The sequence below is a fragment of the Carassius auratus genome, chromosome 17, assembly GCF_003368295.1.
Source record: "Carassius auratus strain Wakin chromosome 17, ASM336829v1, whole genome shotgun sequence".
In the NCBI taxonomy this organism is placed as follows: domain Eukaryota; kingdom Metazoa; phylum Chordata; class Actinopteri; order Cypriniformes; family Cyprinidae; genus Carassius; species Carassius auratus.
In genome coordinates, this window is record NC_039259.1 from 11,580,858 (window position 1) to 11,607,708 (window position 26,851).

A 26,851-nucleotide genomic window follows, 5' to 3' on the forward strand; every position below is an offset into this window, starting at 1 on the left:
CTATAAATGCAGTGACTCCATAATTAGCCACATAGCTATTTCAATAAGAGGTCAAGAATACTTATGTACAAATATATGCCAAATCCCAAAATATGTTACATTACTTTCAAGTCACTTATGCACAATTTCTTTTGGAAAAATGAAACATTTTTTAATGAACTACAAGTTGCAATAACAATCACAAACATAAAGTAAAAAAGGGCGTCAGAAAAGGTTGTGCAAATAAGTCACAATGACTGTAGTGCAAGTGAACAATAGTGCAAATAAACATTTATGAAACGGCCATTTTCAACTAAATTTCTTGAATGTAAAAAAACAAACAAAAAAATACAGAATTAAAATGTATACAGTAAACATCTATTAGGGTAGCCAAGAAGTTGTAGAGCAGCCATAGTTTGTTGGGGTCTGTGGGGGGACCTGATGGTAGGACACCGGTGACTGCTGTGGAAAAAAAGCAGAAGAGGCCTGGCCAAACTCAGCATCATGCAACAGCTGATGTATTTTTAATTTGACTGAAGACTGTACGGCTGGGGACAATCTCCTTAGTGCTGGTATCAAGCCAAGAGCAAACAAGTAATTTTCATCATTTTGTTGCTCTCTTCGTTGCTCTCTGCGCTCCTCTTTCTCTCTTCTGCGTTCCTCTTTCTCACTTTCCCTGGCTTCTTTGGATAAAAGGTACCGGTCCAACAAGTCTGGTGTCTCTGGCCGTTTTCTTTTGTTGAAAGTAGACCTGGTCACAGTTGGGCTGGAGAAGGATGATCCTGGAGACGTGCTTGCTGATGCTTCTTCTCTGTCGCTGACTTCTTTTTGAACCACCACTTGCTCAACCCCTTCATTCATATTTTCAGGAGAAATATTGCTGTGAACACTGTAAAGACAAATTCAGTTTACATCAGAAACAATAACTCACACTGTGGGCCATGCCACACTTCATACCCATCTTGACAAAATACTCCAGAGCTTAATGTTTAATTACTAATTTAGTTTAGATTCATACAAATTTTAATGTACCATATGTCAGGCAACAAAATTTCAGCAGAGGTTACCTATACACAGAACATAAACTAATATATTGAACTAGAGGTGTGATCGCATGGTGAACAGGGAACATGCAATGATATCATGTTAATCAATGTTTAATGTCAATGCATTATAGCAGAGCTCACACAGCTATGTATTGTAATGTTCTAATAATATTACCTTCGAAATTCAGTTGATGTTGCGAGGAACTCCATGACCTTCATAAATTTCCACGTCTTCTTGTTTTTAGCAGCCTGTCCACTTCGGCAATCATCTTCGCGCTTTTTTCGTGTATATGTATCTCGCAGGCTTTTCCATTTGTGTTTTACCTCCTCCACTACAGCACACAAACGATGGCGATTGTCAAACGTTTGTAGGAACGTACATGAAAGACAATTAAATTAAATGAAACTCACCATCAAGGCCCATTTGCTGTGCAATACCACTCCATAACAGTTCTCTTTTATCAAGATTTTTGTAATCGCTGTCACGTTTGTCATATAGTTCTTTGTGTTCCGACACCAACGAGACCAGCAACTCTACATTCATCTTGCCTTGCATCTTCTTCGTCTTATTTCTTCCCGGCAGTGTAGACGCTACTTGGCGTATATCTTCTTCGCCGTTACGTATGTGTGCTCACAGCAAGACAGTTTTGTGTTTGAGCGCCCCCAAGTTGTGTTTTACTGTAACTTCAGAAGCTCCAGACACGTGTGCAAAAGTGCCATTCTCATTGGTCGTATAGTTTTTGACGCGGTGCGTCAAACCAAAAAAACGAACCCGAAGCGTTTTTTAAAAAATGACTCTTTTACGCGTGGCGTTTTTCGCGTCGGTGTGCACACTCACATTGGCGCCCTTTGTTTAGTCACGAGGCGTTAAACGTCGGCGAATATCGCGCGCGGAATTCGTCCCGGTGTGAACAGGCCTTTATTGTTAAATATCGCTGCCGTAGCTTCCTCTCGGGAACAGGGGGAATGGGTGATGAATAGCGATGTCCGATTCGTGAACGAGTCAGATCTTTATAATGAATCTGTTCACGACTGGAGGAAGAATCTCTTCGTTTATGAGTCAGATTGGTCGAATGTCAGATCAGTCTGTCAGTCAGTGAGTGATTCTGACTCATTAACTCATCGATTCGAGAACCGTTTTTCGAACATCTAAATAATATGCAGAGTTCCATAAATAGGGTTAACCTAGAACTTAATTATGTGACAGTTGTATCAACAAGCATGAATGTTTGGTCGCATTAGCAACATTATGACAAAATGTGTCAATAGTTTAGCAGTGAGTTGGTCATCGTTGCTAATTTGTTTGACAAACTTGAACCTGCTTCGAAATGAGTGTAGGGACATTTTTTTTCGCTAAATGTACTCATTTTCTTGAATTTTGCCCTGGCAAATTTGATGATTAAAAAATAAATAAATAAAACAGCCTATATAAAACACGCAACAACTTTTACATTGGTTTTGTAAATGTTAGTGATTGTTTATGATCTGAATGATAACTACTACAAACGGAAGCAGGACACATTAAATTACAATAGTAAACTTTATTAACAAAGTTTACTTTGAAAAGCTTCATAAACCGCATTATGTGCCTTCAACTGGTTTTATTGGAAGGTTTTAGAGCATGTAACATACCACAACCGTATGTCAGGGATCACGTCGTGATGACATAAAAGAATCACTCAATCGTTTTTTTTTTAATTGGTTCTTTGCTTAAATGTAAATTAATCAGACTTGCCATCACAAGTGATGAAATGCATACACTGACTGAATGCAAATGTCAGTGACTTTGCAGTGTGTCACATATTCATGACATTCCTCTTGGTGTGTTTCGGTGAGCCTATTCCATGAGCACAAGCCTCAGAGATGCTTGTCGCGAGGGGGAATGGCATAAAACATTGTGGGAATCCCCCTCCCCCCACCACACACATACACACCCCTGTATAAGCATGACTGCTGACCAAGGGTGCTGTCCACTGTTTTTGGTGCTGAAAAGCCAACAGACTCATATTTGTGCTTGTCAAAACATTTTCCTCAGCTTTGTGGAGCCGTAACGGAAATATATTTGAAGAAAATGAGAGGGAATTTCCCGAGGACATTATACACACCCCTCCTTTTTTTTCTCTTATACTAACATCAGCTGATCTAGTCCATCATTAGTCGCAGTCACGCCTAGCCCTTCTAGGAGATTGGTTAGCATGCCTGCACTGTGTAGGGGCATTTCGTGGAAGCTCACGCTTATTGATGAGGAACTCTGTGTGTGTTGAAGTGTGTGTGTGTAAAGAAGGCTTGGAGGGAGTGAAAGTGAGTATGGATGCCTTAGAGTGAGATGAAAGTATGACCAAGCACATCGAACTATGGAACGCGCATACTTAATCGTGAGTAAGCGACACATTGTAGTTTCTAGACAGTTGTGCATTGACAAGCAAAAACCTTTTGACCTCTTGTTTATAATGTTGTAAAGTAGTGAAATGGAAACACAGCAGGGGCTATCAAAAGTGGCTTAGTCTAAAAATAGGTCTCTAAAATGTTTAAACTATGCATTAAAATTGCACACAAATAGAATTTAAATTAGAAAGGATTGATTTTGTGCTATTCAAAGTTGATTTGTTTTGGTGTGTATTTTTTTGGGTAGCAGGCGAGACCGAGTCTGCATTTCCGAGTGGTTTCCAGGCAAATGTTATCATTGTTCCAAGTGCTGTCTGGTATTAGAAATGTTTAACACATAACATTTATAGCCTGGGACATTTAGGGGGAAATATTGAATGAGTATAGAAGACAAATACAGAAATCTCTGGAGTCTCAAGGTTGTGGTTGAATGCTGAGCTTAGAGGCTTTAATTTTTGGAAGGGTGTTGATTTAGTTTTTTCATAGAATAGTAAAATATTTATGTATCCTACAAACCACCTCTGGAAGGGGATTGTGATATTGAACTGAATTTGTTGTGCTGTAAGTGCCATATATTTACTTCATTCATCAGGTTTGCTCCACCAAACATTTTTTTCCCTTCTGAATCCGTGAGCTGTAGTTGCATGCTATGGAGGGTCAGAATCATTTATCGCTAAGTCGTTGGTTCCTCTTTGATATCTGATACATGAAATGACACATAGAGAAAAAGTGCAAGCTTTTAGATCGTTTTCTCTCCAGCTCTCATCTTTCCATTCAAAGGTGCCAGCATCAGAGTTACATTCACGGCTGTGGATGCTGTCATGGCTTGTCTCTGAGGTGTTCAGAGCAATCCTCCTGGTGGACAGGGCTCCTCCTTCTGAACAGCTGTCGTGCTTCAATGAATAAACTGAAGTCAGGTACATGATTTACCCAAACGAAAGGAAAAATAATTAAAAAAAATTCACCTCATGTCATGTGCAGGGATTAGAGCTGCACGATAAATCGAAATTAAATCGAAATCATGATTAAAACAGAAGCTGTGATTGTCATGCATATATTTCAGTGAAGCACGACTCTGTGATGAGTAGTACATCTCCGTCCAAAGGCCGTAGGGCGTTCTTGCACTGAAACCCAAAATACACTTTGCAGAAGAAACCTAGGAAATCCCTAACACAACACAAAGTAACACAACACAAAGTACCGATAAGAATACCATTAAAGTACCGGACCGTTAAGCAGTACCGGTAAGAGTAGTAATACCGTTAAAACCTTAACGATACCCATCCCTAATTATTAGACAGGCTTCTATCAGTATTAGACAGACCTGTTAACAAAGTGTTAGTGCCACCTTTTCATTATATTAATGGGTATTATATGCTGCATTACTTTGTGAAGGGTTAATCCCTATGCACTCATTCCTTTGAGAAATGAGGTATGTAAAAACTATACCTTATAGCAAATTTTTGTCATCTTCCCGAGCCAATTAAGGAGGTGCTATCATTGCACATCTAAACCTCTGCGAAGAATCATGGGAGCAAAGTCTCCATCAGTTGAACCCTTTTGACATTATTTTAAAGGAAGCTTTGAAGTGGCCAATTTTGACCACAGGTTTGGAATGACCCTTCAATATGGCGGCCATGATTGTTTTCACTCCAAAGTACACATTCCAAAGGTTTCCATTTGGAACACAGTGATAGAGTGATGCACAGTGATGGGAATAACGGCGTTATAAATAACGGCGTTACTAACGGCATTACTTTTTCCAGTAACGAGTAATCTAATTGATTACTCTTCTCATCTTAATAACGCCGTTACCGTTACTGCCAAAAAATGCGGCGCGTTACTATAACTGATGATGAAGCTGTTTTTTTTTTTTCATCAGACCAACTAGATCTCTGAGCGAGAGGCAAATACTTTTTTTTACTGTTCTTCCTTGGTTAGTGGGCAGAGCACGAGACAAGCGCATAAATGCTGACGATTGGCTGAGGTAGAGTAAAATTTCATTGTAAGCCAATCAGAGGTAGAGTTGGGCGGGTTTTCGAAAGCACGCATAGTAGTGATGGGAATTCGGCTCTTTTGACTCAGCTCACTGAAAAGAGCCGGCTCTTTGGCTCACAAACGGCTCTTTAAATGACTTTGACTATAATATTTCAATTTTTATTACATAATTATTTAATTTCTATAGGCTAAATTTGAAAAAATAGAGTTGGCTCTTCAGATATGCGAGCCAGCTCCCGAAGTTCAACTAAAAAAGCCGGCTCTTAGAGTCGGCTCATTCGCGAATCGCGAACGACTCATCAAAAGCTCATTCGCGAACGAGTCGATCCATCATCATAACGCTCATTCGCGAACGACCCATCATCGGACAGGACAGGACACACAACGAACAACACAAGCCAGTCAGTCAACGAGAGACAGGTATGGCGACGAGCCCAAATAATCCAAAAGTAGCCTTCTCTAAATAGAAGTATATACATTACTTTTTCCTTCAAGAAATTAAAGAAACAATAAAAGGAAATATCAAAAGTTCCCAAAAATCTATCGTGTTATTTGCATTGATCCACTATATAAACATAATATCTACATACATGCCATTTGATTGGAGGCTAGTCTCACTTTGTCCCACAGCAACTTTTTTTTTAGATGTGTGTACAATGTTTCATGTTTCTGTTAATAATGTATTGTATTAAGTGTCCATTTCATTATAATATTCAGATTTATCATAAATAATTGAACATGCACATGTATTTTAAGTTCCTTTAAAGAGGGGTAGAGGTGGGGTCACGTTTGAGCATTTAAAATTTAATTTTACTTGAAAGTAACGCAATAGTTACTTTCTTAAGTAACTAGTTACTTTAAAAATTTGTAACTGAGTTACTAATTTAGTTACTTTTTGGAAGAAGTAACTAGTAACTGTAACTAATTACTTTTTAAAAGTAACTTGCCCAACACTGGTGATGCAGGAATTAGTTCCTACAACCAGAAATTCAAGTTTTTGAACTTTCCATTCTGTCATCCCAAAGTTAATGGATTTTTGGTTAAATGGCTGAAATAAGGACATGATTTATTTGAGCTTTTACATGTTTTGAAAAAGCTGGTTGCTGACAATTGGCTACATGGGACTGCAAAGGTTGTCTGGGACATTAAATGACACCATGACAAACCCTGACAAAACTCATCTACTCACTAGTCTGCTTTTACAGCTCTTTATATTTATACTTGTGCTCTTGCAAACTATTCCAACTCTTTAGACTAGTTTTAAATGAAGATTCAAAGAGTTGCCAGAAGCTTAGTGGTAGTGATGTTTAAGTCATATGTCGATTGTGTAGATCTTAATAGCATGATTTTAACGTTTACTACTGCTGATTGCTTTTAGGCTTCGAAATTTGTGTTCATTTTTGAAGATTAGCCTATCTTGATCTCATAAACTTCTTATTTTCTACTGTTGCCCATATTCCAATAGAACAAATCCTTTTGGCTTTTGAAGGAACCAAGTTGATGTTAATTTCCAGGTTGGCCTACAAAAATACATCATCGCTGCATTCCAATTTATTATAACAAGCACTCTATCATAGCAATCCATTAAATTCTCTAATCGTTGCATTGAATTTCTACATCCTGGTCACCTGTGAGCTGCTCTGTCCACTTGAGATCCACCTTCAGATGTAGTTGCTCATTGCCATTGTGGTGTCAAAGCATGTTAGCACCCTTGTGAAGGGTATCTTTGTGCTAACACTCAAACAGCTCTCCAAAAGTTTACACTTCAAGTCCCTTTAACACCTCCTGAAACCCTCCAGTGGCGAAGGAGCAGACACTTGAATAGCAATTGGGAACTCATGTGCCAGATTTAAAGGCAATAGAGGACCTTGTATTTGAAAGACATGGGCCTCTGCCAAGATCTAATCTCAGCTGAGCGTCAACAGTTGCCATTAATAAGCCTTAATGAAAGATAGTTCAGATGTCAGTCCCCAGGTATCGTTTCGAAGCCATCAGTATTGAATTACAGGGGCATAATTGCACAGGTGTTTGAAATTCAGACAAGATCAGCCCCGGAGAGCGCAGATAACAGAGCATTCTGGTCAGTGTTCTCAGAACGGCTCATCAAATCAAAGCAAAAGGCAAATGTGTGGCTTTTACGTAGTAGTGGTTTATGTGAATACTCTTTCACATGTAGACACAGATGACATTTTTGTGGATTTATTTATGCTCCTTTTTCTGTGACTGTAGTTACCCTTTGAGGATGTAGAATACAAATGACTTCAGCATGATGTATATATACATTTATGTTATTCGAAAGTTCAGCATCCCATAGATTTCACCACAGACGCATAAGGGTGTATTTGTGCATAGGTTTGAAGGCTACTGTCAAGTTAATGGCTATGTACTATTTAATTCCTGAGGTGTTTTGCTGTAAAAATTTCTATGCTCGTGCACAATGTTTTACGTCAATCCAGTTTCTTTGCCATCATATGGACCAACCATAGAGACCAATCGAAAGCCGTTTTCATTCTGGTAAACGCATTATGCAGAAAGTATTTTCAGTTTAGCAGATTATTAATCTATTCCATCGAGGGATTTCTGTCCAGATGTGGGCGAGATGAAATTGCATGCTCATGATAAATCCACTGCAGTTGTTATCTGCATATGTTTAGAGCTCAGATCTCTCAGCATGGGCACAAGAATTTATTTTTGAAGCGGATTATCTTTGAAGCATCTTTCTGCCGTTTAGAGAGCCATAGCTTGTACTGAGATATACTTAATGTAAGTCTCGGTTATAATGTAACCCCATGGCAATGATGTATTCTTTGAAATGCCTAAGGGGCCCACTTAGTCCAACTCGAACAGACAGAATTAAAATGGAAGTTTTTTTTTCGCAAGTACGACGCAGAGATTTACAGTTAAACACTAGGTAGCTGAGTTTAAAAAAAATGAATCTTTATTATAGCTATTATTTTACATAAAGACATTCTTTCATGCAGAGTTATTTTGGTTATTATTTTACATATACTTGTATGCATAGTTATTCATTATGTTTTGAAAATGTTTTACATAAAAGATTCTGACTTGCTAACTTTTTGTGGCTATTACATTACAAAGATGCTTGTATGATAAATTATAATTATTCTTCTTATAATTATGCAAACAAGCATGTTTTTATGACAAAAATGCCTTAGTCAAAATAATACAATTATTATTCTGACTCTTATTTTACATAATACATATTTGATATTTTACTTGCTAAGTGCCAATTTTTATATTCACATCTGTTTTATGTTATATAAGAGCCTTAAGGTCGTTAAAGATTTAGTTATTTATTGAAATGTGAGTCATGTCTTCTATGTCAATCTGCTATGACTGTTAAACATATTTTACTCGATAGTTTTTAATGTAAAACATTTTTACTCAGAGATATGTTTAACTGATGCATTTAAAAAGTAATCAGCTACAGTTAATTACATGTTTAGTATTATATTAATTGTAAAAGTTTTATGTAGTTTTTTTTTTTGTGAATTGCATGATTTATGTTATTCTTTTTGTTTTCGCCAAGATACCTTTGATGCTGACATGCATTTAAAAATAATTATATGCAAGATTTACAGTGTATTATTCCCATCTGGTTTTATCATTGTTTAATTACACATTTATTTTGTCAAGAAGGTCACCCAGCTAAGATCTCTCACTCTCCCACTCTGCTATAGGTGTCCCTGCTGACTGACAGTTCTCTGTCCTCTCGCAGTTTTCCAGCGGGGTTGGCTCCAAGGCCTGCCTCTGTTACCACACCACAAGCTCTATTCATAAATGCATAATGGCTCATGAACGTGTTGGCACTGTGTCTGTGTCCTGCTGGGGATTTGGAGCAGTGGGAAATGTGATCCAGCAGGACGTTTATACCATGCAGTCTAGCCTATGCTTCACTTCCCACTTGTACTCGGAGTGTGTGAAATTATCGGTGTGTTGTGCGTTTTACACAAACAGTGTGTTTGACCTTCACACAGCCAGACAGAAACCTAAGTTTTATTTGTTTTTCTAAGGAATAGTTCTCCCAAAAATGAACATTTTGTCCATCCAAATGTTTGCTCACCAGTGGGTGACCAATTGGTTCCGTCGTGAGAAGTGAAAAGCTGCATGTTTTTGTAGAAACATATCCATCATGAAGGCATTTTAACTTTAAGGTTCACTTCTGGCCAAAATATGAGTCCATGATCCATAATAACACTTTCTGCATTGAAAAAGTCTTTACCCTGGTCTGTTGTCCTCTCACATCAGAATCCACCAACATATGTTTAGAACGTTGGACTCTTTTTGCTTGTAAACACAGAAGAGCAGATTTCATACGAGATAACATTTTTACTGGAGGAAGTTTTATTATGGATTGTTGACTCATATATTGGCTAGAAACAATTTGTTTCTTACAGCTTTCACAGCTTTTTTTTGGGGGGGGGGGGGGTGGTTAATTGATGGAGTCATGTAGATTATTGTGATGTCTTTAGCTGATGGCAACCATTAACTGCAGAGGATCCATTGTCCATTATATAGAGAGAAATCCTAAAATGTTTTGCTCAAAAAACATAATTTCACTAGGAGTGATTCATAGAAATCAATACAGGGATGATAATAGTTGATCACCACCCAATAAAATTGTCATTTATGCATTAGCTCCGCCCACTAACGGAGAATATGGCCGTACTTAAAAGCTGAAAAAATTCAAAGCAATGTGATTTTGACAGGAAAATATAACAAAGATTATTGTTAACTTGTAGCTGAATAATTCTGCATGTTATTTAAGCCTCTCTCTCTTGCTCCCTCTCTCTCTCTGTCACTTTGCGCTACTGAGAGATAGCGATGGCGAGTTGTGCGCCTTCACACTAGAGTTTACGGTTTGCCAAATTAACACAGGTGCTCTGCGCATCCATTGACATGAACTGAAAAATATCACTGATCGCTTGATGGAGAATGAAACTCTGAAGCACTCAGTAAGAGTTTTTGGCGAGTGAAAATATATCTGTGCTAAACTTATACTCAGTCTCCAACTGGCGAGTAAACTCTAAGGATTTATTAGTCATTGGCTAATATCATTTAGTCGCCCAGAGCGAAGATTTAGTTACATATGCTAGTTATTTACTTGCAGATACATCACATTTTTTCCAAGTGTCTTCTTGGTATCCAAATGAAAGTCAGCGTGTTTACTTGTTTAGCTGGTTTTGACATGTGTTTTGCACAGACGGGGTTAGTAAGCAATTCCACTCCAGCAGTATCATGTCACCATGTGTACTGTTACGGTTACATTGTTGAAACAGTGCAGTATTTAAATGTGTGCATAGAAACCTACATGTCTCCTAGGCTTCAGTCGCTAGTATATTTACTGTTAACACATTTCTTGTTTCTTGTTAAGACACTGAGGGGGACAAGTCAGAGTCATTGTCTGTAGTAATCAATGTGATAAACAAACACATGCTGAACATAGACGTTAGGCCAGCAACTGTGATTTAAATATTAGTAGCAGAAGTGCTGTAGACATTGATTTATGTCCATGTTGCATGAAGTTTTGGTGTGGCATTTTTCAATCTTGGTGTGAGTTTTTAATTAAACATAATTATGTTTAATGAAATATTAAGCATATCTTTGTACTGAACTTTTCTCCAGGCATGAAACATTTGAGATATATTAGGGATGTATGATATTGGATTTTGCTGATATCCAGTATGCGATATATTTGTTTTGTTCTGTTTTTTTTTTTTTCTTTTGATGTTTTATATTGCTTACAGTAGCTCTGATGATGTAATCACTATTTTAATTTATTTACTTTAGTAAAATATTAAGTGGTCCAATTACTGCCTCCTCTCTTTCCCCTTAAAAAACATTTGTAAGTTATTGTTAGTTGCTTGCTCCAATATGAGTGCTAAAAATAGATTGTCTTCTATAAACATCTATGTAAATGAGAAACAGATTTTGTTTATTCATAAGAAATTGATATGCTCAAATGCTACTGAGATCCATTCCAGTATGGCAACATATCCGTCTAACAAGATATAATTATATACGATTATGACTCTTATTTCAGAGAACTCGTGCCTTTTTTGCCTCTCTAATTATCAAGAAATGACCTTTGGCCTCCCTTGTCCCATGATGCCCCGAGAGCTGGCCTTGAAATGGTGTATTTTTCACGCTGGCCCCCTGACTGCTGATTAAATGGACTTCTGAAGGGGTTCATGGCTGGTCATAAATTTATCACATGCTCAACCATTAGAGTACACAGAGCAGCACAGATAACAAGATGCGTGCAAATTACACACAGCAGTGTTTTGCATCCTTCAGAATCGAATTGAGAATGCTTTTAAAATTCCAGCTCACTTGCTGAATTTCTAATATTTTAATCAGTGATGTAAAAGCTACATATAAGAATGTGTAAAATGAATGCATACACACAGACACACTAGTGCATTGGCTAAAATGCGGCAGCGTTTGATAGTTAGCAAGCAAGAGCAGAGGCTGAAAATGAGCACGATAATCCTCATGCAGTTTTAATCTGCCTTTAATCATTACTCTCATTACACCCTCCACTGTCAACGGCACTCAAAACACACATCCGTACAACGCTAGACACATCCAACTCTGAATACATAGAAGAAGGCCTGTGTGTTTAAGAACATGGTTATGGTTTTTTGATTGGGTGAGCAAATGTTGTAATATAGAATAGCTTTTGTAATTCGTCAGATATGCTGGGTAATATATTTTTATATAAAATATTTGTATTAATCTTTTTTTTTCATGATTGTGAGCATGTCACTGGTGGTGATGTGAACATGTACACGTCACGTGTTTGGATTCAGAGTTGAATCCAACTTTTTTTTAACTTTTTATTTTTTTTTATGATGGATGGACACACTTTCTTTTGCTTGAAAATCTTCCAAATCAAACCCTTTCACTGCCATTATAAAGAGCCAGGAGATTTTTTAAATATAACTTTGTCTGAAAGAAGAAAGTCATATATACTATTGGATGGCTTGAGGGTGGGTAAATCATGGGGTCATTTTAATTTTTGGGTGAACTATGGTTTTAAGGACCTGGGTTGAGTGTTGGTCTCAGGAAACAAGATCTTGTTTCCAGTTAAGACCATCTTTATCATGAGTCACTATTACTACTTTTATTCAAATATTAACTTTTTAAATATTTTAAATTAAATCTATGTTTTTTGTAATATAAAGCACTTTAAAAAACAACAACCTTTTTTTTGCTCTTTAAATGTTAATATAGATACATTTTAAATACATTTTTTTTTTATTATTAATGTAAGTGACAAATTGACTGGACAGGCAAAAAAAAAAAAAAAAAAATCCTTATTGTTGATGCCTGAACAGCTCGGTTATATTCCGGGAACACTTCTCACAGTGAGGTAGAAACTGTATCAGTAACAGTACAAGAGGCCCATATGGTGGAAACAGACTGTGTGAGAGAGAGAATCTGCCAAAGTGTCTCAGTAATGATCTCTTCTCTTAAACATGCCTTCCCATCTGAATGTGCCTGCATTCTGTTGGCCCATGTCTGGATGAATAAATTTACTCAGGCCTTATCTGGACACAGTGTGACTGGAGCGTTTTAGATAATAGAATACAGACATTAATCACAGCCCCCCCTCACCCACGGCTAAAGGAACCCCCTTGAATCAAATTGACATGCTGCTCTTTAGGTTTGTGTAACCTGTTGGAGTGTGTGTTTCAGAGCGAATGTGATTTGTTAATGTTTTCTTTGCTTGGCATTATTTCATATTTCTGTGAGTGCAACATTTTGGAGGTGGGTAGTGCCCATCCTGAGAGGAGGGTGGTAAGTTTCTCTCTTCATCGAGTAGACATGTCAATTCATTTGATTCATTAAAGAAGGGTTGTTCTTGCTAAAAAGATAAGGACATGGCTAGGTGTTGGGCAAGCAAGCTTTTCAGTGCCAAAGTCATTTAACCAACTCTATTATACAAACAACTAACCAGGTATGATGCAATAACTGCTCTCTCCATGTGAGTTTCAGTTTTTTGTCCCAAGCAGCTGCAACCAGAAAAGTGAGTTTTGTCGAAGACATTATTATTTTTGCACTGACATGCCTGCCCCCATGAAATCTCATTTGTCCAAATTTGTGTTTAACGTAGGGTATGTTAAACATCAAATATTTCCAGTTGGCTATAATAGCTGTGTCACAGAGCCACTGAGATACACATTAATGTTGTCTCATATATTTTATATTTACACATACAGCTCGAAAAAAAATAAAAAATAATAATAATATTTTGAAATATTAATAATATTGAAATATTTGTCATTTCTCATTATTATCAGTGTTGAAAACACTTGCTTGTTGCTTGTTTATTTACTTATGTGGAAAATGATTCAATTTTTGTTTAAGATTCTTTGATGAATAAATTATAAATGTTTTTACTGTCACTTTTGAATAAAAGTTGTTGCTGAATAACTATTAATTTCTTAAATAAATAAATAAATCTTACTGGCCTGGTGTATAAGTAATAATAATAGTATAGTTATAGTAATAAAAGTAATAATACTTTATTGTTGTTGTTGTTATGATCATTGTGACTTCATGGTAACATACTGTATATCCACATAAAAAATATTTCTTTGCAATCTTGAAAATTTTGAATATTTGTATATTTGAATCTTTGAATCTTTGAATCTTTGCAATCTTGAATATTTGTGCATTCATACAATATCTCTTGCAAATTGTGTGTTATATATCAGGCTTTTTTTTTTTTTTTTTTTTTTTTAAGCTATTAAAGGCGAAATAAATCCAATCTGGTGCATCTGTATAATGGGGTGTCTTCAGTTTGCAGAGCAGTGTTAAAATAACTTCTGCAATGCTATTTCATGCATACTGAGTTTTTTACACTGTTAAAGAGTTGGATTCCCATGCTAGGGCAAGACAACCCTGCACAGATACCAAAAGAGAAACAGCATTAAGGGACCAGTGGATGGAGTTTATTTTTACAGAGCATCAACGGAGTTGTGCAAGTGTTTTTGTTTGTTCCCTGCATTTCGAAGATGCTTGTTTTACAAACAAGGCCCAGTTTGACGCTGGATTTGCACATCGTTTATTTCTTAAGGATAATGCAGTCGCAACGAAAAAGGGTCACGATCGTGTGTTGGAACCGCATGCGGTGAGTAAAACTGTTTCAAATATCTCTGTGTTGTTAACTTAGCTATCAGCGCGTAAGCACATCAAGTAAACAACATGCGATGTTGTCGTCAAACTGGCACTTTCCACATTTACAGCTTAAAAAAATAAATAAAAAAGACGACATCAAGTGGAACTTAGTCATTTTCCAAAACCGCTAAGCAAATATATACAGTTTCAGTACATACCACATAGAGAAGCCTTTGCTGATGCTGCTCTTGTTAAATTTCAGCCTCTGGATCTGTGTCACAGCTTCCAAACGCTCTCAACGCAAAAGCCTACTGGCGCTCGTGATTCTTTAGCTCCGCCCACACGTCACGCCTCTAGGCGCTCGTGTTTTTCCGGGAAAAATTGGTACAGACTATCTTTCTCTTATAAATATAATAAAAAAGGATGGATGATAAAAAAGGATGCAGTACTACTCTATAGGTACTCAAGCTTAACAGGATTTAAAGAAACCTTGCCAGTCTCAATGAAAAAGATTTATTCTAACCAATATTTCGAAGCAGTGCTATTTGTTTTGAATAACCCTTTATAATGCTAATTGAAGCACACCACAATTGGGTAATATGAGATAGCCATAGAGATGCGTTTGGTGAGAGTGACTCGCAGAAATGAGAGACTGGAGGAGTGGAGGTGAGTCCGCAGACATCTGTCTGGAGAACACTACTTTTGCGAACTCAGACTTCTTGATTCATTCTCTATCTCTGTGTTTCTCTTCATTTTTTTTGATGCAATCACTCACACATTCTGTGATTCTCCAAACACACAGATGCACAAAGTGAATGAACAGAGCACCTTAAAATCAGCGTGTTGAGTGAGACCCAGGGAGTCGTTCCACAGCATATTAAGCTTCCGATTCGGATACAGAGCTGGTTTGTGGGATTACAGCCCAACTGAGTCTTCATCTGCAGTGTCTGTCTAGTGAAGGGCAGTACTGCTGTTACAGTCCCCAGAAACCATTTTCACTAACTGGTATGCAACTTGAAGTTCTCTTGTTTTTATGTGCATATTAGAGACATTTGAGAAGGGATAGTTTACCCCAAAAATGAAATTTCTTTCCAAATTTATTCAGCATTATTATTTCAAACTTGTCTTTTGTTCATCTTTAAAACACAAATTAAAGGGAGATGCTGTGATGCTGCTGGACGCATGGATCTCATGAACACGTATTGAAAGAGAGTAAATTGTTGAATAAAGTCGTTATTTTAGGGGTTTTTTTGCGCAGAAAACACATTCTTGTAGCTCTATAACATTACGATTGAACCACTGATGTCACATGGACTTTTTTTTTTTACGATGTCCTAACCTTTTTGGGCATTGAAGGTGTTAGTTGTATTGTCTATGCAGGATCAGAAAGCTTAATAAATGAAGGTCTTAATAGGTTTTGGGATGGCATGTGGGTGAGAACTAAATGAAATAATTTTTATTTTGGGGGTGAACTATTCCTTTAAGATATTCTAATAAAACCTGAGAGATTTGTCCCTCCATTTAAACTCCATTACATTACATTGCAACATTGACAAAAACATTCAAAACGTTCATAAATGTAACCCAAATTAATTAAGTGGTTTAATCCAAGTCTTCTCAAGATTCTTTTTAAAAAAAAAAATTTGTGAACAATGCTTTTAATCCAGAAATCTAATAAGGAGTAGAATCATTTTAAACAGAATTGATGAGAAACTTTGTACCACATCACTCTGAGGGTAATACGAGGCTAGCGTCTTTATATTTTTGGGCTTTTGCCACTTTTATTTTTAGAGGTTGTCATGAGGGCTTAGAAAGTCATGCGATATCACGAGTTAGCACATCAACATGTCTGGCTGACTTTAATTTCTGTTATATTTATCTGTTTTAAAAGGAAGATGTGTTGGGAGATATTAAAATAGCTTTTAGTTTGTCACAGTCTTACACCATGATTTGCTACCTGCTATTGCTAGTCAAAGTCTGGTGATATTAGCTAAACGTTTTCATTATAGAGTCTATGAGATATTTTGGCATGCCCCATCTACTGTAAGCATTTTTGTTTCTTTGCGCTTGTTTTGTTATTGTGTGGTCTTGGTGTTGTTTTCACGTGTATGTGTGTTCAGTGTTGAGAGATGGGCTACATTTTGCTGACTAAGTAAGTTAGCAGTGGAGCTGCTGTGTATGATGTTTTATTAATATGCTCTGGAAAGAGAGAGAAGACGAGGGCAACTTTCAACTCATGCTTTTTAAAGGGGTCATATGAAGCGATTTCAATTTTGCCTTTCTCTATGGAGTGTTACAAGCTCTTGGTGCATAAAGAAGATCTGTAAAGTTGCAAAGACTAAAGTCTCGAATCCAAAGAGATTTATTTATCAAATGTTTTGAAACTTTAACTGCATTAACACATTTCATTACACCAAATACACAAAACAATGTTCTTTTTAGCACCATAAAACGACCACTTTAATTCATTTTTCACTTAGGCTTAGATCAGGGTGGCGTTCTTTAGATTGACTTCACAGAATATCATGAGAAGATGTTTAGAGTGGATTCTGTTGATGCAGAAAGCCGGTGAGATCAGATGGCCTTCGTTTTGAAGTGCATAGTGTTTACAGAACAATTTTGGGAGTGTTTTTATTTATTTATTTCATGAAAAAGGCTTTACTGATTTAAATTAATTTACTTTTTATGAGGAAATCAGAAATGTTTCTTATTAGAGTACGAAAAGAAATAAAGAAATAAGCTGGCCACATAAAAAAACAGCTTTAAAACCCAGCAGAAGCTTTTGCCAGTTGGGTGCAACGAAAAATGCAATTGGTGAGTGGTTTATCAGTTACAGATTGGTTACAAATGTCTGGGGAATTTAAAGTTACCTAATTCATATTCATGAGCATGGTTCACAATGTTTTGGGGATAATTTCTATTCTTGTATATGTGGAATAGCAAGTCTGAATGGCTAAAGGTTTTGCAAAAGTCACAGCCCTGACTGAATTGAGATGTTGCAGCAGTGACCTGAAGCCAGCAGTTATTCAAAACAACCAAAAATACCAGTGACTTGAAGCAGTCCTGTGCAGAAAAATGCCTCCAAGCTGATGTGTTGTAGGGATGGGAGTAGTATTAAGGAAATGTTAGGAAGTCATGACTGACTAAATGAAGTGCTACCAAGTACTTCCTGTCATCACTGTATAAATGTGTTTGTGTGTGTCTGTGTGTGTTTGAAGGAAAGATGATGTTGGTATTTTCTCGATTTAATAAGACGCCCTTCATTTCTCTCTAAAACACATCCACTATTCTTTCACATTCCCTTCAGCACCCTGCCCCCTAAACAAATTATTATTCTTTTTCTCCGTTCCCTCCTTTGCCTTTGTGAAACGCTTATCTAGAAGCTGAGCTTTTGCAGACTCTATACGATACATTTGTATAAGGTTGCTTTGAAATGCAGCTCACAGATCTAAGTTCCATTGTGACTTTCTCTCTTCTCTCATTAACATCATCCCCTCACACACACACACACACACACACACACACACACAATGCGTCCAGCACTGTTAACTACGTGCCTGGGGATCAGCGTGTTCCTGTCACTGATCTAATGGAGTTCATCTAAAACCTACACAGACCATCTCCCTCTCTTCTTGAAAAACCTTTTCTTTTCAGCCCTTTTTGCTTTTTCTTTCCATATCTCTCATGTTTCCAGAGCATAGTCATGAAGGTGGAGGCAGGGGGCAGTAAAGACATTTATTGATTAGATCTAGATAGAGAAGTGAGTAATAAATAAGTTGCTCTTGGGGAGTTGGTCCATGGGGCTTCTCTGATTGGTCAGCAGGATGTTACGCATGCATGACTCTGACTGGACACATCTGAACACAGAAAAGGGCTCTAAATTATTTTGATACTAGTGCTTGAGAAGGCTACTATTGCTTTTATTTGTAAAAAAGATAAAAACCAACACAGACCTTATGTATTGATCTTTGGCACATAGCTTTTCCTGCATCATTCATACTAAGAACATGAATGATTTCAAATTGTGCACCTGGTTTGGAGGGTTAAGACTCCAAGGATGATTTGTCCACTTTTGATAAATTTTACCTAAAGCAACTTACATTCAAGGTATTCCTTGGGAAATGAACCCAAGACCTTGGCATTGTTAGCACCACAACTACAGAAACGCAACTAGAATATCATTGAGACGTGGTGGTAAGCTTTTGTCATTTTTAGATTCTTTTTTTCTTTAACAACGTCAAATCAAGTGTTACCCAAACTATTTTCTAAATGCATTTTATTGATATTTTATATACCTAAATATACATGGGCAGTTTTTTTTTTTTTTGTATTTAGTTAGGTTACTGGTTTGTCTGTCAATAAAACACTTAGCCAGTTTTGTTATGAGCTGCCTGTTTCAATTTGCAGACGGTTTTTGATAGACAGCTAGCTATTTGAATAAGACCACCTCCAAGCACTATATGTAGGCCATGGCAGAAACAGGTTTGCGTCAAGTTACACATCTGGGGCAGAGTTCAGAAAACATTCGGCTTAATTAAAGGTTCAGGAAGGAATCATGTACCCTTCATTATCCATAATGGAAGACGTTTGAAACAACTAGGACTCTTCCTAGAGCAGGCCTCCTGGCCAAACTGAGCAACTGATGAAGAAGGGCCTTGTCCCGACTGGTGACCAAGAAGCTGATGGTCACTCTAGATGAGCTCTATGATCATATATGCAGATGGGAGAAACCTACAGAAGGACAAACATCACTGCAACACTCCAACAATCTAGGCTTTATTTTGGTGTCGAGTGTCGACAGACTCAGTCTTCTCCTTAGTGAAGTCACAAGAAAACCAACTTGGAATTTGCAAAAAAGCACCTAAAGGACCCTTAAACACTGAGAAAAAAGATTCTCTGGTCTGCTGAACCTCAATTCCAACCATAATGTTTGAAGGACACCAGGCACTGCTCATTACCTGCAGAGTACCATCCCAGAAGTGAAATGTGCTTTTAGCAACCTAATGCTGTGGCGCTGTTTTTCAGCAAGAGGGACTGAGGGACCCGTCAGAGTAGAAGAAAAGCTTAGTGCACCAAAATATTGAGATAACCTTAATGAAAACTTATTCCAGAGTGTTCAGAACCTTAGACTGGTCAGAAGGTTCACCTTCCAACAGGACAATGACCCTAAGCACACAGCAAGAGTGGCTTACAGACAACTCTGTGAATGTCCTCGAGTGGCCCAACCACAGCCTGGGATTGAACCCAATCCAATATTTCTGGAGAAACCTGAAAACGTGTGTTTGCCCCCATCCAATCTGACAGAGCTTGAGAGGTGAATGGGTGACGTGAATAATTGTCAAATGATGATATGCAAAGCTTGTCGCATCATACCATGAATACTGTGCACACAAAAAAAGTATTCTCGTAGCTTTGTAAAATTATGTTTGTGGTGCGGTGTCACATGTCTATTTTACCATTGTCCTTGCTACGTTTCTAGGCCTGGGAACATTGCAGTTATGTTGCTGTCTATGGAGAGTCTGAGAGCTCTCGGATTTAATTACAAATATCTTAATTTGTGTTCCAAAGATAGAACGACATGAGGGTTAGTAAGTAATGACAGAATTTTTGTTTTTGGGTGATCTAACCCTTTAAAGCGGAGGACATGGTCAGTTCACATCCCGCTGCAGCTTCTCTTTATCTGAGGTGCTGCAGCGATCTTTTACTTCACAAATTAAACACAAATTAAATCTGAGACTTAATGATTCTTGGAACATAAGAGTTGATATTCTTTCTTAAAAATGAGAATTGATTGATTGATAGAAATTTATATTTTTTTACTCCTCCCTTCTACCAACAGCAACTTAGAGTTTTGAAACGCTCACATTTGCCTCAGAAAATCTAATTTTAGTTAAGTAAGGGTGCTTAAGAGTTTTTAAATAAAAGTTTCAAACTTATTTGCTACTTAGTGTCAGAATAAACCTTGAAAACCTGAAAGGGGATGAAACAAGACAGAAAGTAAATTGAACCAACTGGATTAGCTGATCGTCCAATCGGAGACATACTCGTCCTTGTTCAGTGATCTTTAGTACCGAATGTTTTTATATGCAGTCTTTTATAGCAGGAGTTTTCTTTTAAACGGAATGCTGTTCCACTGAGGATTGCGGCTCACAGCTGGGCTTATCTGCTCCCAGGTGTTGGACCTCTGGTGTTTGAGGAACAGAGCAAGGTCCACAGGTCTTCACTGGATGTAGGCAGGGGTTAACTAGACAGGGTTTACACCAGCTCAGCTCATGCAAGTCTAACTCCTACTCACAGCCGCAGGCAACACACACTTGCGCACACACTCACACAGTCTCACACTGAGAGGGAAACTCTCACCTCACCAAAGTGTCCATGCGGACAGACTTTTCCGTCTGCAGAGCTGTGAGTCACAGACATAAGGTAGAAAGAAATAGTGTGTGTGTGTGTGTATGTGTGTCTTTGACAAAATATGGCGTTTCTTTTTAAGTTGAGAAGTGAAGATTGAGAGTTGGCGACATTCAGTATTTCCTTTACACTAATTTTACTTAATATAACACTATTTGCTTTTAACAACTAAAAATGTAACATGGTAATTTCATGCTCTTTTAGACATGTATCATACTATTTCCATGTTTATTCCTCTGAGTACAATGGTATACCACAAATTAATGTGGTATTACCATTCATTAGTACTGTTCATTAAGAGTACTATAATACTGTGATATTAAAAAAATACTATAATAATAATAATATATAAATATTTCAAGTACCTTGGAGTACCATATACATACCATTGTGGACTAATATAGTAGTATTATCCGATACTATCATTGCACCATGGTGAATACCATCACAATACCATGGTGTTACCCTCAGTGTTTTTTGTGAAGCGTTATTATATATCATTATATATTTATATATGATATGTTTTACTATTTACAAGCCTTATTCAACTGACTGCAAACAGTCAATGGAATGAGCAAATACAAAATGAATACTTCGGGTGTGATGTAATTATATGATAGGCTGTAGTCTGACGCGCTACATGCTGTTAGTTACTGTACTGTATTGAGTTGTGATTCACTGACTGTTAGTGCTGTGCTTGGTTTGAGCTACTTTAATTTGCATTTGGGAATGCAACATTCATTATTAGAAATGTTTATACATCTGTTGTTGTTTACTAAGAAGTTTCAGTGTCACATAATCCTTCAGAAATCATTCTAATATGCTGATTTGCTGCTCAAGAAACATTTCTCAATATTATCAATTTTAAAATTGATTTTTGCTGAATTGAAGTTTTGCTGCTTAATACTTTGTGGAAACAGCGATACCACTCAAACATTTGTATAAGATAAAAAAAAAAGAGAAATTAATAATTTTATTCATCATGCATGAACGTGACAAAAAGTGAGTGAAGACATTTAAAATGAATTCTATTTAATAAATGCGTTAACGTTAATTAATTTTATTTATTTGATAAATGCAAAAAAAAATGTGTTCATTAAACTTTATCCAAAAATCCTGAAAAAATAAAGTGCATCATTTCAACACAAAATTAAGCAGCAAAACAATTTTCAACCTTGATAATAATCAGAAATGTTTCTTGAGAGTCAAATAAATTGTAAAGATTCCTACAATCATGTGACACTGAAAACTGGAGTAGTGATGAAGAAAATTCTGCTTTACATCACAAGAATGACATTACATTTTAGAATATATAAAAATTGAAAAAAAAAATTTAATTATATTTCACAATATTTCGTTTATTATTATTATTATTATTATTGATTATTATTACAGCCTTGATGAGCAGAAGATTATTTCAAAATCATTAATAACTGTAATGTTTCCAAACTTTTGGCAGGGACTTTAATAATAATAACAATTCTATATACTTTACTATTATATATTATAAAACTTTTATTATAATTATTATATTGTTGTCATGATTATTAAATGTTGCCTTTAAATTTTTACAGGACAGTGTGTATTTTTACAATATAATATACAGGGTTTACCATACATTCATTAATTTGTGGCGGCTCGCCACAATATCAACGCGGACCGCCACGGATTGATTCAGATTTTTTAAATATTTAATATGGGTACAATTGTATTTTATTGTAGAGCTGCGCGCTGCTTGCTCCCTCCCTCTCACAAACTGACAACGGAGGCACGCGCGACTAGCCCCTCCTCTTCGAACACGATCTGAATCAAAACATAAGCATGCGTTAGTTAGAGGACAGATCACCGGTGCTTAATGCTTATTCCCCCAGCGAAGATTCCAGAATCAATCCGGAGTTGAATGGTTGGTAACACTGTTGCTCAACATAACTCTGAGAAGTTAGTCTATGTTAAGCGCTGTCGCGTTTCCATTACAGATCCGCGCAAAAATTTTGTGTTTTTTTTCTAAATAGCGACAAACAACTATTGCAAAATGACTGCGTTTCCATTAACCGATGTTATGCGACTAAAACGTATTTTTTTTCCTCTCGCGATCAGTCATTCCAAAAATCATGGCAACGGATATATATATATAGGTTTATATATATCACAGCCACCAGACTACACATTATATTATTATTATCTCCAGGTTGGTGTGTGTTGGTTTTTGTCCACCTCAATCTCCAGGTCTCTGTGTGTGTGTGTGTGTGTGTGTGTGTGTGTGTGTGTGTGTGTGTGTGTGTGTGTGTCAGAGTCTGTGTGTGTCCACCTCCAGGTCCAGTTTAGTGTGTGTCTGAGTCTGTGTGTGTGTGTGAGTGTGTGTGTGTGAGAGTCTTTTTGAATTTTTGAGTCTGTGAGCCTGTGTTTGAGTGTGTCAGTAAGTGAGTGAGTTTGAGTGTGTGTGTGTGTGTGTCCATCTCCAGGTCCAGGTTTGTGTGTATGTGTGAGCAAAATTTGCAACAAGAAGTCTGTGGAGCAGTCATAGCATAGAAAGTGTAGCAATGGCATAGCAATGTAGCAATAGCAATGTCTTTAAAGGGATAGTTCCCCCAAAAATGAAAATTCTATCATCGTTTACTCACCCTCAAGTTGTTCCAAACCTGTATGAGTTTCTTTGTTCTGCTGAACACAAAGGAAGATATTTGGAAGAACGTTTGTAACCAAACAGATCTCGGTCCTCATTGACTACCATAGCATATATTTTTTCCCACTATGGAAGTCAATGGAGACCAAGATCTGTTTGATTCTGTCAATCTTCCAAATATCTACCTTTGTGTTCAGCAGAACAAAGAAACTCATACAGGTTTGGAACAACTTGAGGGTGAGTAAACGATGATAGAATTGTCATTTTTGGGTGAACTATCCCTTTAAGATATCTGACACTACATGTAAGTGTTGGCAATGGAAATGTGTACTAGTCAAAAAAATATATGATATAACTTTGTGTTTGAATATATATATATATATATATATATATATATATATATATATTTTAATGTGATAAAATATATAATTTTAATAATGAGTGCTGGGGGCGTTACTTGTGACTTGGGGGGGAGGGGGGTTGCGTGGTCAGAATTTTCTTTCTTTTTTGTCTGTACCTGATCACAAGCCTGGTAAAGTAATTACCATGTACCATGGTGTTTGAATCAATGTCATCATTGATATCAAAGAACTATGTTATTACCGTCAGTTACTATCAGTGTACCACCACAGTTGTTGTGAGGTTTGACGGGAACAATAACAATGTCTTTGAATATATGTGCTCAACAACAATTTGCTTGGGAGGTGTGGCACTTTATCAGGTCTGAAAAATAGAAAACTCTCATGTCGTGCAGGGCAGAGCTGTAGTGACATTAAAATTCTGATGCCTTAACGTCTCAGATGAATGTACCAACTGCTGCGTCTTTCCCTCTCTCTCCCCCTCTCTCTCTTGCACACACATATACATAGGGTCCTATGAAATCCATTTCATTTTTCTGGATCCATCCATCATATTCTGCTTAACCGGGGCCGGGTCGTGGGGACACCAGTCTAAGCAGAGACGCCCAGACTTCCCTCTCCCGAGACACTTCCTCTGGCTCTTCCGGGAGGATACAGAGGCATTCCCAGGCCAGCCGAGAGACATGGTTCCTCCAGCGTATACTCTGTCTTCCCCGGGGTGGGATGTGCCTGGAACACCTCCCCAGGAAGGCGTCCAGGAGGCATCCAGAACAGATGCCCGAGCCACCGCAGCTGGCTTCTCTCGATGTGGAGGAGCAGTGACTGTACTCTGAGCTCCTCCCGAGTGAGCGAGCTCCTCACCCTATCTCTAAGGGAGCGCCCAGCCACCCTATGGAGAAAGCTCATTTTGTATCCTTTTGACAGTAGGAACGTAGATTGACCGATAAATCGAGAGCTTCGCCTGGCAGCTCAGCTCCTTCTTTACCACGACAGACAGGTACACTGACCGCATCACTGCAGGAGCTCCACCTATCCGCCTGTCAATCTCCCGCTCCATTCTTCCCTTACAAATGAACGAGATCCCAAGATACTTGAACTCCTTCACTTGAGGCAGGAGCTCTCCACCAACCTGAAAGGGATAAGCCACCCTTTCCCGGCTGAGAACCATGGCTTCAGACTTGGAGGTGCTGATTCTCATCCCGGCCGCTTCACACTTGGCTGCAAACTGTCCCAGCACACACTGAAGGTCCTGGCCTGATGAAGCCAACATGATCTGCAAAAAGCAGAGACAAAATCATGTGGTCCCCAAACCGGACACCCTCAGGCCCCTGGCTGCGCCTAGAAATCCTGAACTGGACCGATGATAAAGGGCAGCCCTGCCGGTGGCCAACATGTACTGGGGAACAAGTCTTACTTGCTGCCGGCAATCCAAACCAAGCTCCTTCTCCAGTCGTAGAGGAACCGGACAGACCTTAAATGAGGGCCCCGGACATCGTACTCCCTAAGCACCCCCCACAGGAGGCCATGAGGGACACGTCGAAGGTCGAATGCCTTCTCCAAATCCACAAAACACATGTGGATTGGTTGGGCAAACTCCCATGAACCCCATTAGCACTCCGGCGAGGGTAGGAAGCTGGTCCAGTGTCCCATGACTGGGACGAAAACCGCATTGTTCCTCCTGGATCCAAGGTTCAACTATCAGCCGAATTCTCCTCTCCAGTACCCTGGCATAGACTTTCCCATTTTTCTGGATTTTGGTTTTAATTTTGTTTTAAGTGTTAAATTAAAATGTATTCTTCAAAAAGCATGTCTAATTAATTGAAATTAAGAAAATAACAGTATTAAACAGCATTTTTTTTTAAATTTTAACAAAAAAAAAAAATTTTCTTAGGCCTTATGAAATGTTTTATTTTGTTTTCTAAAATTCAGTTTTATTTTTACTAAATTGTTTTTCATAATTTTTCTGTATTCCATTTGAATGGTTTCATTAAATATTAATAATAATTATGTATTAATAGTAGTAGCACTATCATTACATTTAAGTACTATTTCTTCAAAATAGTATTTCGTCACTGTTTCTTCAAGTTAAACCGAACTTTTATTTTGATCTGTTGCTGTGAAGACCTTTAGGATTCTTGTATTCTTGTATTTATGATGATAGTTTTACTCAAAATAAATGGTAAAATGCTTATGAAATGACTCTCAGGGCAGAGATCAGAGATTTTTCATGTGTTCATGTACTCATAAATTGAGATGGCGGAGGCTGGAATCACAGCGAGCGTCACGCAAGCTTCAGTATGTCTAGTCAACAGAACCTCGTGACTGCACCATTTATTCACACAGAGACACGCAGAATATGTTCAGAATAAATTCATATTTAAATGTTTGGTTTTTTTTAGCTTAAAATTCACAGACACTAGTCCATACCATGCTTTGATTTAAGCATACTGACCTACTTTTGTGGTATCCATCCAAAACTTGCTAAATTCTGTGATATTCCATGTTATACAATAAGCTCTGTTTTTATGGCTGGATAACGTGATTCCTTCCATGTTTTCCACAGCATGGAAATCATAGGGTCCTACACACACACACGGTCACTTGTATACAATACGCATTGGCAGAACAATCCTCCACCTGTTCCTTCATTCATATGCACTCAGAAGTTGCATTTGCGTGCCTGTGACGAAGTTTTTTGCAGCCTCTCTGAGGAGAGCTCACTTCTCCTGCCTCCTGCAGGGAACACCAGCCTATTTATAGATCAAGGGTTAGCAGGGTGGAGAGAGAGAACCGAGAGAGCAAGAGATGAGGAGAAATGAGAGAAGGGTGAGAAAATGCTGCAATTATGAAGCAAGTGTTGCACTGAGCCCTTGTGCGTGATAGGAAATGTGATGGTGAATGGCAGT

The 26,851-nt window shown here is 37.7% G+C and overlaps 2 protein-coding genes across 15 annotated transcripts in view; one reads left to right on the top strand and one right to left on the bottom strand.

Annotated features, from left to right (window-relative positions):
• LOC113117268 (gephyrin-like) overlaps nt 1-26,851 on the top strand; it is an 83,504-nt gene that overhangs the window by 2,998 nt on the left and 53,655 nt on the right. The gene's annotated exons all lie outside the window — the stretch shown is intronic.
• LOC113117271 (uncharacterized) lies at nt 130-26,686 on the bottom strand. 3 transcript variants are annotated; one of them, XM_026285837.1, is made up of 4 exons: nt 26,398-26,681; nt 1,437-4,303; nt 1,201-1,357; nt 130-868 (listed from the first exon to the last, which is right to left on the bottom strand). In XM_026285837.1, the coding sequence occupies exons 2-4, from the start codon at nt 1,579-1,581 to the stop codon at nt 361-363; spliced, it is 810 nt and encodes a 269-aa protein (XP_026141622.1). In that variant the 5' UTR covers nt 1,582-4,303; nt 26,398-26,681; the 3' UTR covers nt 130-360. The 3 variants fall into 3 exon arrangements, with proteins under 3 accessions (XP_026141622.1, XP_026141624.1, XP_026141621.1); XM_026285839.1 differs by lacking the exon at nt 1,437-4,303 and having other exon boundaries at nt 26,398-26,686; XM_026285836.1 differs by lacking the exon at nt 26,398-26,681 and having other exon boundaries at nt 1,437-5,200.